Below are 13,448 nucleotides of genomic sequence, written 5' to 3' on the forward strand. Positions count from 1 at the left end.
GGAACCAGAGGCACCTGCGTGAAGGGAGAGGTGTGAGGATGCCACGGGGTCTTGGCCCGCAGGACACCAAGCCTGGCGGCCTCACCCAATGCGGGACGAGCGGCCTGGGCCCAGGACAGGCCAGTAGCCCAGGTCTCTCCAGGCTGTGGCTCGTCCCTGCGGGACCCTCTCCGCCCGAGGTGTCGCCTGTCACTGTGTCTCCCTGCACTGCAGCTCCTCCGCTGACGTCACCAGCAGTTCCCACTCCCGCTAACTTGGGCTCCCCGGGACTTCAGTCCCGCGTGGAGGCAGAGGTTTGGCTCCAGAGCCCCCGCCGACTTCCGCCCTTGGGTCTTAGTTTAAATTTCCGAGAGAAAGTACGTGTCGTTTGGGGCAGCCAGAGACGTTTGGGGCTTGCTGAGCGAGCCGGCCCTGTTCTGATCGGCGGCCAGCACGCGAGGGGCTGGCCAGGGGAGGGCGGCTGGACGGCGGTGGGTGTCCGAGCCTCACCCGCTCTGGGCGGAGGGCTTCGGGCGAGGGCGCTTTCCAGGCCAGGGTGGGCGCGGGGCTGACCCTGAAGCCCTGGCGCGTCCCCCTTGAGTCGTTCACTCTGCGGAGAGCTCCCGGGTGCTCGCCCGCTCCTGCACGGCCTCAGGGGCCGGACTGGGGCGATGAAACTGGCTGTGGGAGAGTCACCCACGCGGTACAGAAGAAAACCCACGGGTCACGTCAGATGCCACTACAGCACTCCCATAGCAGGAAAACCGGGGATGTCTGTAAAACTGCAGGCAGCGTTCCAGACGTCAGATGATTTAATGCGAGGTTTTCGTCGCGTCCTAATCTTGGCCGTATAACCAGCAACAGATACTAACTGTGTGCATCTTCCGTGTGGCCTCTCTGTCCTCCCCCCGGCAGCATGGAAAGGATGCTTCTGAACTCTGGTATTTACATCTGTGCTCAAAGCTTACAATGAGCAGACTTTCAGCTCATCGGTTTGTACCCAGTTTAACTATTTCTGCACGTACTGCCTTGTTGCAGGGAGTGCTGGCCAAAACGCGCGCGCGCGCACACACACACAGATTAAGGGGAAACGGAGGAAACGCGCGAAGGAGCAAAGCTAGCTGTTATCCGTATGTGGAGGAAACTGCACGCTCAATGCACGTAGCCATCACTGAGTGATACTCAGCTACCATTAAGCTTGTGAAACACCGTTACCAGGCGTTCCCTGTTTCCTTACTGGGTTTCCTTTGAAATGTTATAATCAGAGGAAGCTGTAAAATAACGTAACATAGCAGCGGTCTGAATCTGAAAGTTGTACCACAATAAGCTCTTTTCTGCTCAGCCCCAGAAAGCCTGAGAAGAGCTGGTAATTATGTCCCGTCGTCAGCACAGTCATAGCTAATTAGAGACTCAGCGGTCGGAGAGGATCTCTGAGGTGGGGTGAGGGGCCTCGTCTGGGGAGCCTTACATCTGGTCAGTGAACATCATTCCAGGTGGTGCTACCGGGTCTGGTAAACAGTTCCTTTTCAGAGGCTTCTTGAGCTTCTCTCCAATCATATCCTGCTTATAATGGTTTTCCAAAGAAGGACTGCCTGGAGTTTAACATCTGTTTCCATGTATCTCTCTCTCTGTACAGAATTATACTTCCACAAACATCATTTGTCTTGTAGCTGCTGCTTCATGTCCTAAGCGCGAGGCCTCGTTAGTCTGCCCTCTTCACGGAGCAGAGGATGGACTGTGAGAGCTGGCGCGCTCGGGAACGCACGAGAAGAGTCAGACCTCCGACTTGCCCGTTGTCCTGTTGTCAACCCTTCTTCTGAGGCACTTTGTTCTTGTCCATCTGCAGTGTAAGCTTCCAGAAGCCCGGACACTGGTCCTCTCCCTGCATGTGCTCCCACGTTGCTCTGCCCTCACCGTGCTTTCCCAAGAAGAGTCAGGCTGGACCCTTTGAACATGAGACTTGAGGGAGAACAGTGGTGAGGAGGTGCTTCTAGCGTTAGGGGGACGACGTCAGCAGCACAGCCAGGAGCTCCATTTGTCTTGGCAGCCACATTATCACCAAGAGGAGACTTGCTGGTGATGAGCTCCTTCTTTAGCCAGAGAACTGGGTTAGTTAGCACGAACCCAGTGAGGAAACACCCACAGATATCTGTAAGGATATGTCCTTATTACGAGAACATGGGAAAATTCTGGAATCATCTGCCTTACCTAGTGGATTCCTGAGAGAGAAAATGGGCCCCAGCTTGCTCTTCCTGCTTTGTTTGAATAGACTAGATATTGGTTGGCTGGCCATCGTTGTCATGGACCCTCCCTTCGAGCCTGGCCGGAGGGTCCGGGTCTTGTTACGGCGCTCAGTGCATCCTGACTCCCTGCTGTTGTGCAGGCCCATTGATTACAGCTTAGGAGAGGACAGTACAGGTCTAAAATAACCCCACGCGAAGACAGACACTCACTTGTCTCTTTCCTGCGTGCCCCTCACCCGCTCCGTGTACCGTGTGAGGCAGAGACTTTCGAAATGGATCCACTCTGCTGAGAATTTCTTTTAATGGGGTTCATGATGGTACTAATAGCTAAAAACAGGGGTTCTGTATGTTAGACACTCTGCCAAACAGTTGAAATGCATTATCTCATTAATCCTCCCGACAAACTTGAAAAGGAAGGCGTTCGGACCACCCGCTGAACAGGGACGAGGAGTCAGAGGCCAGAGGAGGTGAGGCGTGTTGCCGAGGGTACCTGGTCACGAGGCCCTGCTGCAGGCGTCTGGACCCCCCGCCGTCCAGCGCCCCAGGAGACGCCCACGCACTCCGGGCAGCACCCCCACCCCGCTCCCCGGTGGCGCCACCGAGGGGCCCCTCAGTCCCAGGCAGCTGCCACGCGCCTCAGCTCCATCGCCGGGGAGCCGCCCTCCTTGGGGGTCCGCCGCAGGTTCCCCGGCGACCTGACCGCAGGCCCTGTCTTCTCATCCCACCCCTCCCCGCTTGAGCCCTTTCTTCCTGAAGCTGGGAAATCCATCAGAAGGGGCCAGGTCGCCCAGAGTAAGTGCAGGGCGGCTGCCCAGCCATTGGTGGGAGGGTCCCACACCTGGGAGGGAGGGAGCGGCATCTGCCCTGCGTGTATCCCCGAGAACTGCAGCTGCAGGCGCTGGTTTATTAAAAGCAAGCAATGACCCTAAACGCCCCTCCCCCGAGCAGGGCCTCTTGGGCGGGGCCTCTGACTTAGGTCACTAGACCTCGCAGAATCAAAAATCTCTTGAAGTCCTACCCCGAAGATGATGCAGAAAACTCCCGGCCACCACGAGAGCAAGTTGTGTCCACGGCTGGTAACGCGGTCTGATAGCCAGCCCCACGGCACAGCTTCCCCTGCCCAGGGACGCTGCCCGTCCTGAGCTCATCTCTGTGGACCCTGGACCCGGGCTCAGGTGTTCAGACCCCCGGGTGGAGGAGCAGACTCAGGGCCTTCCGTCCCCTGCGTCAGCAGATGTGTCTCCCGGGTGGTTCTGCTTGGTTACCTGTCCGTGTGGCTACCTTGAGTGCTTTGGACTGTCTTCCTGCCCTGCCCCTCCCCCATATGCTGAAGGTAGCATCTTTCATCGTCCTGTCATTTATCATGCTTCCTCTTCCAGACCCATTGTCGAGTGTGTGTATTTAAAAAAAAAACAAAAACACCAAACAGTAACCTCCTGAAATAGTCTCCCTGGTCCTTTATTTCAGCTGAACCTATAGTATTTATCATTTGCGCTCACTTAGCGCGACACTGCGAAAAGCAGGCGTAACAGTGCATTAGCCGTCTGACCTGACAGTTGCGTGTTTCCTAGTCACCTCTATGCCAGTGCAACTTGCAGTTCTTGTTCGGCTTGAGCTTGGCTGAATAGTGACCTTTGTCCATTATGTTCCCAGAGCAGCTTTGTCTTCTCTGACTGATCTTAATTTGTGCTGACCTCTAACCCTTAGCTGTGATCTCTTCTTGGCCTTCTAGCTCCCCTTTTTCCAAAATTAGCTTATCTGTTACCCCGAGTCAGAGGCTTAGTCACACAGTGTAGTATACTGAATATACCACGGCACGCTGGAGAGCAAAATTGCAGGCTTCCAGGCCCAAAGAGGATTGGGAGGAAATTCCGTAGCACTAGATAGCTGGCCGCATCCCAGGAACACGGCAGACACCCAACACTGGGCTGGCGACGCTGAGCCACCCTAAAGGGACGCCCCAGTGCCCCTGCCAACCCAGGAGGAGAGCGCTTCTCCTTCACGGGGTGGGAGGTCCTTTAAGCGATGTGTACTCCCCTTATGCTCAGACTGTGCTCCTGGGTCAGACTGACCCGCCCATCTGGAAGAGGGCCTGGCTTCTGAAGCAAGTGACACCAGGGTTTCAAGGTCATGGGGCGGCACCAGCCTCTGCTAGGGGGTGGCCCTGCCAACGGGAAGAAGTCACTGGACTGGGGACCACTTCGGTGGGGCCTCCCGCCCTCCACCCCGACCTCCACAGAGAAGACGAGACTTCGGGGGCTGCCCTTGGGGGACCAGATTCAGGATTTTGTGGGGAAGGGAGGAGGGCATCTCCCCCCGCCCACGGGGTATCGGGCACAGAGCTAGGCTGGGTCGAGCCCAGGCGATCACGGGTTGGTGCAGCTCTGAGTACCATGGAGGGTATAATCCTGCAGTGGGTGCAACCGTGGTTAAAAATCATGGCCCATGCTGCCCTTCTAAGTAGGCTTTCCTTTCTGAAAGGATGGTGGGATTTCCTGTTGCGGTTGAAAATGTCATGTGAACAGACAGGAAGGTCTCCTCGCTTTTTTCGTCATCAGCCTTTATACCTTCAGCAAATAGATCTGCCTCTTTTCCTGTAGACATGTTGTTTTTCACGTGTTCACGTTTCAAAGATTTTTCAAACACCGCGTATCAGTGGTTCTGTCGTCATCGCGTCTCTTTTCTGATACTCAGGGAGCTGCTCGCAGGTGTGGCTTCTGTCTCCTCTCTGACCAGGGGTTCTGTACAAAGAGCCTGCTTGTCTCACTGACCTTGTCGACACCGTTTATTTGGGCTCTCACACGCCACTTGGCTTTCCTGATCTTTTACCCACCCTGTATTAATGCGTTCAGCATGCTTTTTGTGAAACGTCCCGTCGTTAACGTTTTGTAAATGTAAAGTATCAGTCTCATTTTTTAAAAAGAAAAATTTGATCTCAGCTTATTTCCTCAAAGGTACCGGAAAACACATTCTTGGCTTTGAAGCCATGTGAAGTAGCGCACGTTTTAGCTGCTAATGGACATCATGCACTGAAGCCAGTAGATATCCAACTTGATAACTTGTCTGAAGGAGAAATTCACCAGAACTGTCATGGCGTGGGTCCACGTGTGCCTGTGAGAGCCAGGCTCAGACTAGGTACAAACTAGACGTTTGTGAAATAATTGCTTTATAGTTTTCTCTGTCATGTGTACTCTTTAAAATAGATTATTTAAAGTTCTCCGGGCGGATCTGTGTTTCCTTGAACCTGGGATTTTGGTGTATTGTGCAAACAGAGAAAAGTTTTGCCTGGAATGCCTAGCCGTTTCGATTAGTTACAAATGGCAGCTTTGATGAAGTTAAGGTGATAACGGAACGTTTTTGGGCAGGGAAGAGAACTGGCCCCCTTACTGGCGTAGGTAACTACAGCCTGTTTATGTCCTTGTCCTGTTTATGTCATTCTTCATTTGTCTCTGATTATGCTCGTGGCCCGAACGTGGACAAACCACACCTCAGGATTTCAGTCCCTCCTGACGTTCGCCGAGAAACCAGAGTATCTATTGAGAAAGTGAGCAGAAGCCACGCAGCGTGGTTTCTTCTGTAAAAACCAGGCGCCCCAGACGTTTACAGGTCTGTAAGGAAGCCCGCTCACCGTCAGCTGCAGAACAGAGGTGAGAAAGGAGATTCCGACCCCGGGCATTGACCACCTACTTCCTAGTGATTTATTTTACTCTCTCTTAATTGGGTCTGTGACAATTGTGACATCTTAGTAAGCTGCACTTTTTGAATCTTGCCCTTGGACTTGGCATAGAGTCTAAGACCCTGAAGCCAGTAGGCACCGAGGACCTTTGCACGGTTCATCGTCTGCATCAGGCTCCAGAGGGGCAGCCGTAGGGCGTCCCTAAGGGAAGGGACCTCGGCTTCCGGAGCTCGGCTGGTGGCGGGGGGCACGTCCGGGAGGCCAGCATGGTGGCTTCCACAGGGACCAGTCCTTGTAGAACCTGACCCGAGGAGGGCTGTGCCAGCCTTCAAAACCTAAATGCTCGAATGACCCATCTGATGGCAACAGAATCAGCAAAGAAACCGACCGTCAGCTCTGCGCAGGGTTAAGGCAGCTTTTGCAGCGCGTGGGCAAAGTACATGCAGGAATTAGGCGGCTGTGCAGCCTAATTCATTTCAGACATTTTCTACTTTTTCAGCCCACGACTCGCTTTGCTAAAGTGGCTGCTTATTCATTGCGGTGGGGATGCAGGACCTGAAGAGCTACCCTCACTTCTTAAGGCAAAGAAGTAATTCCGGAATAACGATTAATAACAATAATAACAACAGTAGGTTTTTACCATTCACTCACCATCTAGGCTGCTGTTGAGCCGCCCTTCTTTCGGCCTGTGTGCTGGGAAGGTGCTCCGGCAGCCCATCCCCTGCAGTTGCTGGTCCCTCGGCCGTCCACCTGCTGTGGCTGCTCAGAACTAGCGGCCCGGAGCCCCTGCCCGCTTGCCGTACCATCCTTGCTCTGCCGCCCTGTCAGCTGAAGAGTGGACTATGGTACAGAAATCGTTCCAAACCACAAAATGTGGTTTAATGACACCTAAGCACATAAAAATTTTTTTTAAAAAAGAGAACCAATGAGAGATTACTTTCCCTTATCTAGTAAGGAAACAAATCGGCTGGGATAACCAGACACAGGAACAGTTCAGCAGGACCAGCTCTGCTCCACGCTGCGAGTGGGAGCCTAAACGGGCCTGACCGATCTGGGGTCAGATGGCACAACAGGGTTAACATGATCCCCTGATCTGCCAGTTCCTTTTCTACGGATTGATTCTAAATAACCTGAGACGTGCTTAGTGTTGGTGAATAGCGTTTCTCAAACGGCTTTTAGAACGTAAGCTACATGGATGTCTGATAGCAGTATGATGGTTAAATAAAGCACGTACGCATGATAGACTACTGTCCTCCCATTGAAAGTGTGCACGTGAGGAATTTGTCATTACCGCTGGAAGAAGTAAAACGTGGTGGCTAACTGGGCTCTATGGTCACATCTGTTGGGTTTGAATTCTTTTCCCACCACTTACAAGCTGTGTGACTTGGGAGAGTTGTTCAACCTCTCTGTGCCTCAGTTTCCTCCTCTGTAAAATGGGACTGACAGCAGTTCTTACCTCGGAGGGGTGCTGGTGAAGCTTAAGTGAGTTAGGAGAGCACTTGGTAAGGACCTAGCACACTGTCACCACTATGTAAGTGTTGGCTGTCGTTTGTGCTGCAGATGTTGGGAAATGTTGACGGAAAACCAGAAAGTAGATCAACACTAAGGCTGTCTGAAAATCCACATCCTCACACACACAGAGACTAGAAGATATACATCAAAATGACTGTCTCTGGGTATAAAGATTACGAGCGATTTTTGGGTTTTGTACTTTCCTGTAGTTTTCCACATTCTCAACAATGAGTGCATATTACTTTTATAATTTAAAAAGCAATCAGGACTTTTAGAGTTGGAACCTTTCCTGCTTAGCCCGTGGTTAATCGAGGCAGTGGAACGCCCCAGGCTTCCTTCCGCCTCATGGGTTTTCTGTGTTATAGTCCTGGTCTCTGCCGGTTTGTAGGCAGTAGCTTAATATTTCTGCACAGTTCAGCAGTGTTGTTCAGATCCTTCCTTCAGCGGCAGTAGAGCAGCTCTAAACTCGGGCTGCCAGAATCATTTGAGGAGGTTTTGAAATATCTGGGCCTGGGCTCCTGGCGGCACTGATTAGATCCCCTGTCTGGGGGTGGGCCCTGGGCGGTGGTGTGGCTTAAAGGCTCCCAGGGAAACCCTGAGGCACAGCCGGGCGGAGCTGGCCGGCCGCAGGCGCCAGCATCCCTTGCCTGGCACAGGGCTCTTCTCCGGAGCAGAGCCCCTCAGTCTCGGAAGGCGGCCCGAGCGTGTTTCCCACGTCCCCTGAAGACAAGATGCCCAGAGAGCTTGGTAACGATAGACACCGGACCCTAGCCCAGAGCTACTGAATCCGAACTTTTAGGGGCAGGGACATTGATAATGTGTATATTTAACGAGCCCACTGGGTGGTTCTTACCTTCGGGAAGGTGTGGGAACTCTGCTAGAGGCTCCGTCTCGTCCCGACGCTGGGAAGAGCTGGGGGCCCCGGGGCGACGCGGTGCCTGGCTGCCCGCCGGCCTCGGAGACTCTCACGGGGCGGAGCTGGGGCGCTGCCTGCGGGCGCGGGGAGGCGGGGTCCCCGGACTGCCGTGCGCTCGTGGTCGCCTGGTGCTCAGCGGGGGTGCTGGGACCCCCCCCCCCCCCCCCCCCGGGCCGCCCCCGGACTGCCGTGCGCCCGTGGTCGCCTGGTGCCCAGCGGGGGTGCTGGGACCCCCCCCCCCCCCAGCACGGGCAGCACCCGGGGACCCGGCGGGAGTGCCTTTTATGGAGCCGCACCCAGGCCTGCTGAGTCAGCCTCTGGACTGGGACCCAGGGTCCTCGGCTGAGCGGCCCCCTCGTGATTCCTGCCCACACTCGAAGCGGGTTCCCAGACCCGCCCCCAGAGAGCAAGCGGCCGTCCGGCCTGAGCTGGGGATGGAGTCCCGGGCCCAGGGCCACGCTCTGGAAGCCCGGTCGCCTCGGGCATCTCAGAGCCCTGGGCTTGGCCTCGCTCACGTGCATGCGAAGTCCTGAAGTTCTTGTGTGCAGCCGGTCGCTCGGCACGCGATGGCAGAACCGCTGGCTGCCTTCCAGCCCTCGCTCGTGGGCCGTGGCTTCTTCCAAGTCCACGAGTGCTGGGCTTGGGAGTGTGTTTTTGTTTTGTGTTTATAGTCCATCGCTTTTCTTTCTTAAAATTTTATTTATTTATTTATGTTGGGCTGCGTTGGGTCTTCGCTGCTGCATGCAGGCTTTCTCTAGTTGTGGCAAGCGGGTGCTACTCTTCATTGCGGTGCGCGGGCTTCTCACTGCTTCTCACTGTGGCTTCTCTTGTTGCAGAGCACGGGCCCTAGGTGCGCGGGCTTCAGTAGTTGTGGCACACGGGCTCAGTAGTTGTGGCTCGCGGGCTCTAGAGCGCAGGCTCAGTAGTTGTGGTGCACCGGCTCAGTAGTTGTAGCACGCGGGCTCCGTAGTTGTGCCGTGTGGGCTCTAGGGCACAGGCTCAGTTGTTGTGGTGCACGGGCTCAGTAGTTACGGTGCGTGGGCTCAGTAGTTGTGGCACGCGGGCTCAGTAGTTGTGGCGCATGGGCTCTAGAGCACAGGCTCAGTAGTTGTGGTGCGTGGGCTCAGTAGTTGTAGCACGCGGCCTCAGTAGTTGTGGCGTGTGGGCTCTAGGGCACAGGCTCCGAAGTTGTGGTGCACGGGCTCAGCAGTTATAGCACGCGGGCTCAGTAGTTGTGGCGTGTGGGCTCTAGGGCACAGGCTCAGTAGTTGTGGCACGTGGGCTCAGTAGTTGTGGTGCGTGGGCTCTAGAGCCCAGGCTCAGCAGTTGTGGTACACGGGCTCAGTAGTTGTGGCATGCGGGCTCAGTAGTTGTGGCTCTTGGGCTCTAGAGCACACGCTCAGTAGTTGTGGCGCACGGGCTCAGTAGCTGTGGCTCACGGGCTCTAGAGTGCAGGCTCAGTTGGTGGTACACAGGCTCAGTAGTTGTGGCAGGCGGGCTCAGTAGTTGTGGCTCTTGGGCTCTAGAGCACATGCTCAGTAGTTGTGGCTCATGGGCTCAGTAGCTGTGGCTCGCGGGCTCAGTAGCTGTGGCTTTTGGGCTCTAGAGCACACGCTCAGTAGTTGTGGCGCACGGGCTCAGTAGCTGTGGCTCGGGGGCTCTAGAGCGCAGGCTCAGCGGCCATGGCGCACGGGCCCAGCCGCTCCGCGGCCTGTGGGATCCTCCCAGAGCAGGGCTCGCACCCGCATCCCCCGCACTGGCAGGCGGACTCCTCAGCCTGCGCCGCCAGGGCCGCCCCGGGGTGTGGTTTCAGCAGTGGCGGCCCAGGCGGGCTCTCCGTGCGCGCCCTCCCTGGCGTAACCGCGTGCCTCTCTGTCTCGCAGGCTCCGCCAGCAGCCCCCGGCCGGCCGCGGCCATACCTACCGGAGGAGAGAGCAGGAGGCCCGCGAGGAGGCGGCCCGGGCCCCCAGCCCGCCCGCGCACGCCGCCCAGGGGCCCCGGCAGGCCGGAGGAAGGAGCGAGGACGTGATGAAGAAGGCACTCTGCGAGGAAGGGCTGGGACTGGCGGCTCCCGCCAGGTGGCAGAGCGTCCGCGTCGGAGGCCAGGCCCCGCCACGGAGCCCGGGGGCGCAGATGCCGGCTGGCGTCGCGGAGAAGTTGTTCCAAGACCTGCACCCGTGTGTGCTCGGAGGCCTCGGCTTGGCCTCCCAGAGCACAGGGAAGTCCCAGTCGCTGCCGAGAGTTCTTTCCCCCGAGAACCTGAGCTGCGTGGAGATTCCCATCCCGTTGAGCGACGGGCACTTTCCGGGTGTCCCTCAAGTGCCATTTCAGCCTCCAAACGGCGCTCGCGATTCGGAATGCCCCAGGAACCCCGAGAAGGGCGGCTCCTCGGCCCCCTTGCCCCGGCCTCGGTTTGGGAGGCCCCTCAAGCCTCCATCTTACGGCTCCCACCAGCACTGCAGGGCCGGCGCGGAAAACGGCAGCCACGCGGACAGCCGGCAGCCGGACTCGGCCAAGGCGAACGACGCCGCCAGGCAGGAGCCGTGCGCGCCGGACCCCGGCCTGGAGCCCCCGGTGTACGTGCCTCCGCCCTCCTACAGGTCGCCCGCCGCACCCGCCTGCCCGGGGGAGGCCCCAGGGCGGAGGCCCGAGGGCGGAGGCCGCCGCGCGCAGCCGCCCCCGCTGCTGGAGAAGGCTGCCGCCGCCGGCCAGCCCCCTTCGGGCCCCCGGGGAGCCGGGGAGGAGCGCGGGCCCGGCCCGTGCTCTCCTGTCGGGGTCCTCCCGCAGCCCCGCCCCGCCACGGCCGGCGACGGCTCCGTCCTGTACATCCCCTTCGACGACCCACGGATTCGACACATTAGACTCGCCCGGCCCCACGGCTTCTGGGAAGACGTGAAGCTGGACGGCCCTGTCCCCGCCCCGGAGCCGGCGCCTGGAGGCCTGCAGCGGGAGGCTGCCGTTCGGGGCCCCTCGGGGAGCGAGAGCCGCCCGCCCGCGGCCGACCCCAGCGCCCCTTGGCTGTGGGACCGGCTCCCCGGGGGCGGAGAAGACGGTGGCCTGGCTGACCACAGAGACGACTGCGTCGCCACTTGGAGTCAGCGGCCGGACGGGCGCGCAGAAAGCCTCGTCTCCTCCCCGAGCCCCCAGGGCGAGAGTACCTGCGAGACACAAACCCAGCTCAGAAAGTTCGAAGCTGGGCTGCAGACCAAGAAAAGTTCAAAGAAAAAACTGAGCGAGACGATATTTTGTTTGGTTTCCATCCCAGTTAAGTCAGAATCACATCTGCCAGCTACAGATACGAACAACAATGGCTTGAAACAGAGCGCGGATAGAAGGCCTGGGCCCGAGAAGAGCGCGGCTCTGCGAGAGCAGAGTCTGCTGAGTGTGTCCTCCACCGACCTGGAGCTGCAGGCGCTCACGGGCGGCATGACCGGGAGGACGGAGCTCCAGAAACCAGAGCCGGGGGGCCCCGGAGGGGACCAGCCAGCAGACGACCCCGGGTTCCCACACCCTGCGAAGCACCGAGCGCGCGCGTGTCCTGGCTCGTGGCCCGGGCAGCAGTACAGAGACCAGCAAACGCAGACCAGCTTCAGCCAGGAATCCCACAGCCCGCGGCCCCTCCCTGGGGAGATGCGGGGAGGGTCCCCCGACGCCGCGCTGCCTGCAAGATGTTTGGACGCCTTCGAGGTTCAGATGCACGTGGCGTTGGCGTCCAGTGACCAGAACCAGAGGCCCGGGGCTCCTTCCCCCAAAGGCCAAGGGGGGCCCCTCAGCCCGTGCGGTGGCAGCGCCTTCTCAGGGCCTTCCTCGCCCAGCAGCCAGGCCCCCGCACCAAGGGCCGGCCCGGGTGAGCCACGCGTGGACGGCCGTGTCCGCGGAGGCAGCCCGCTGCCCAGGGCCGAGGTCGTCAAGGGGGCGACCACGGGCCCCTGCAACAGCAGGCAGCCGTTCGGGCAGTTCCTCCTGAAGCCCGTCAGCCGCCGCCCGTGGGACTTGATCAGCCAGTTGGAAAGTTTCAACAAGGAGCTTCAGGAGGAGGAAGGGGGCGGCGGCGGCGGCGGCGGCGGCGGCGGCGAGGACAGCGAGGCAGAGCCGCCCTGGGGAGGCCGCTCCCTGGCCGCGGCCGAGCGCCCCGGCCTCCCGGAGGGCAGGGCGCCCGAGGACCCGGGGCCCAGGCCAGGGAGCAACAGGAGCAAGCCCGAGAGCTGGGGCGAGGGGGCGAGGCCTCGGCCCCCCGGGCGCTGCGTGGCGGAGGAGCGGGGCCGGGGGGTCGAGGCCGGGGGGCCCGAGCCGGCCGTCAGCCCGAGGCCCGTGAGACGAGCAGTGTCGTCCGGGCCGAGCGATGCCGGGGCAGGGCCCCCGCCCGACGCAGCGGGACCGAGCGCGCCCCCGCCGAGTCGGGAGCTCCGCGGCGGGCTCAGGGCTGCGGAGCTGAGCGCGGCCGGCGCGCCCGAGGCGGGCGGTGGGGAGCAGGGGACCTCGGGGGCCCCCCTCTCTCTGGCTGGCAAACCCCGAGGCCTGTCGGCGCCAGACTTGAGGTCTGTGGGGCTAACGCCGGGGCAGGGGCAGAGCGCCGGCCAGCTAGCGGGGTCTCCGGGGGAAGCCAGTGCAGTAGAAATCCCCCCAAACGAGTCCCTGCAGGCCAGGGCTGCCAGGATCCTGGGCATTGAGGTGGCCGTGGAGTCCCTGCTGCCAGGCGCCCGAAGGACGGGGCAGAGCCAAGACCCCGAGCCTGATGGAGGTGCCCGCAGGCCTGAGGCCCCCAGGCAGGAGGCGGCGGCCAGCCCAGCCCAGCGGTGTGACCCCGCCGCGTCCGCCGACGCCTTCTGCAGCAGGAGGAGGTGTGGCTGGACCGAAAGCCCTCTGTTTGTGGGAGAAGCGGGCAGCGCCCGGCAGGCTCCCCGGGCCTCCGAGCCCGCGGGCGTGGACGGGGCCGCCCCCGGCAAGGCCCCTGAGCCTCAGCCCAGCCCCCAGGAGTGCCAGCCCTTCCATCCCAAGGACGTGGGGACAAAGCCACCCTTCAGGTCCGCCTTGTTCCATGTTATAGAAAGGACCCCAAATTTGGCAGCCTCAGAAAAGAGGCTCCGAAGCACGTCCAGAGTGATTGAAAGTTTACAGGAGA

The 13,448-nt window shown here is 59.5% G+C and overlaps 1 protein-coding gene across 1 annotated transcript in view; it reads left to right on the forward strand.

Annotated features, from left to right (window-relative positions):
- Positions 1–13,447, forward strand: part of LOC112062304 (junctional cadherin 5-associated protein) — a gene marked incomplete at its 3' end in the record, with an annotated part of 18,643 nt that extends 5,196 nt beyond the window's left edge. The window contains exon 2 of the mRNA XM_028494828.2: positions 10,210–13,447. Coding sequence (XP_028350629.1) covers positions 10,210–13,447 — 3,238 coding nt within the window. The remainder of the gene's footprint in view (positions 1–10,209) is intronic.
- Between the last annotated feature and the right edge of the window lies 1 nt (position 13,448).

Source organism: Physeter macrocephalus, chromosome 11 (assembly GCF_002837175.3).
Source record: "Physeter macrocephalus isolate SW-GA chromosome 11, ASM283717v5, whole genome shotgun sequence".
NCBI classification, from domain to species: domain Eukaryota; kingdom Metazoa; phylum Chordata; class Mammalia; order Artiodactyla; family Physeteridae; genus Physeter; species Physeter macrocephalus.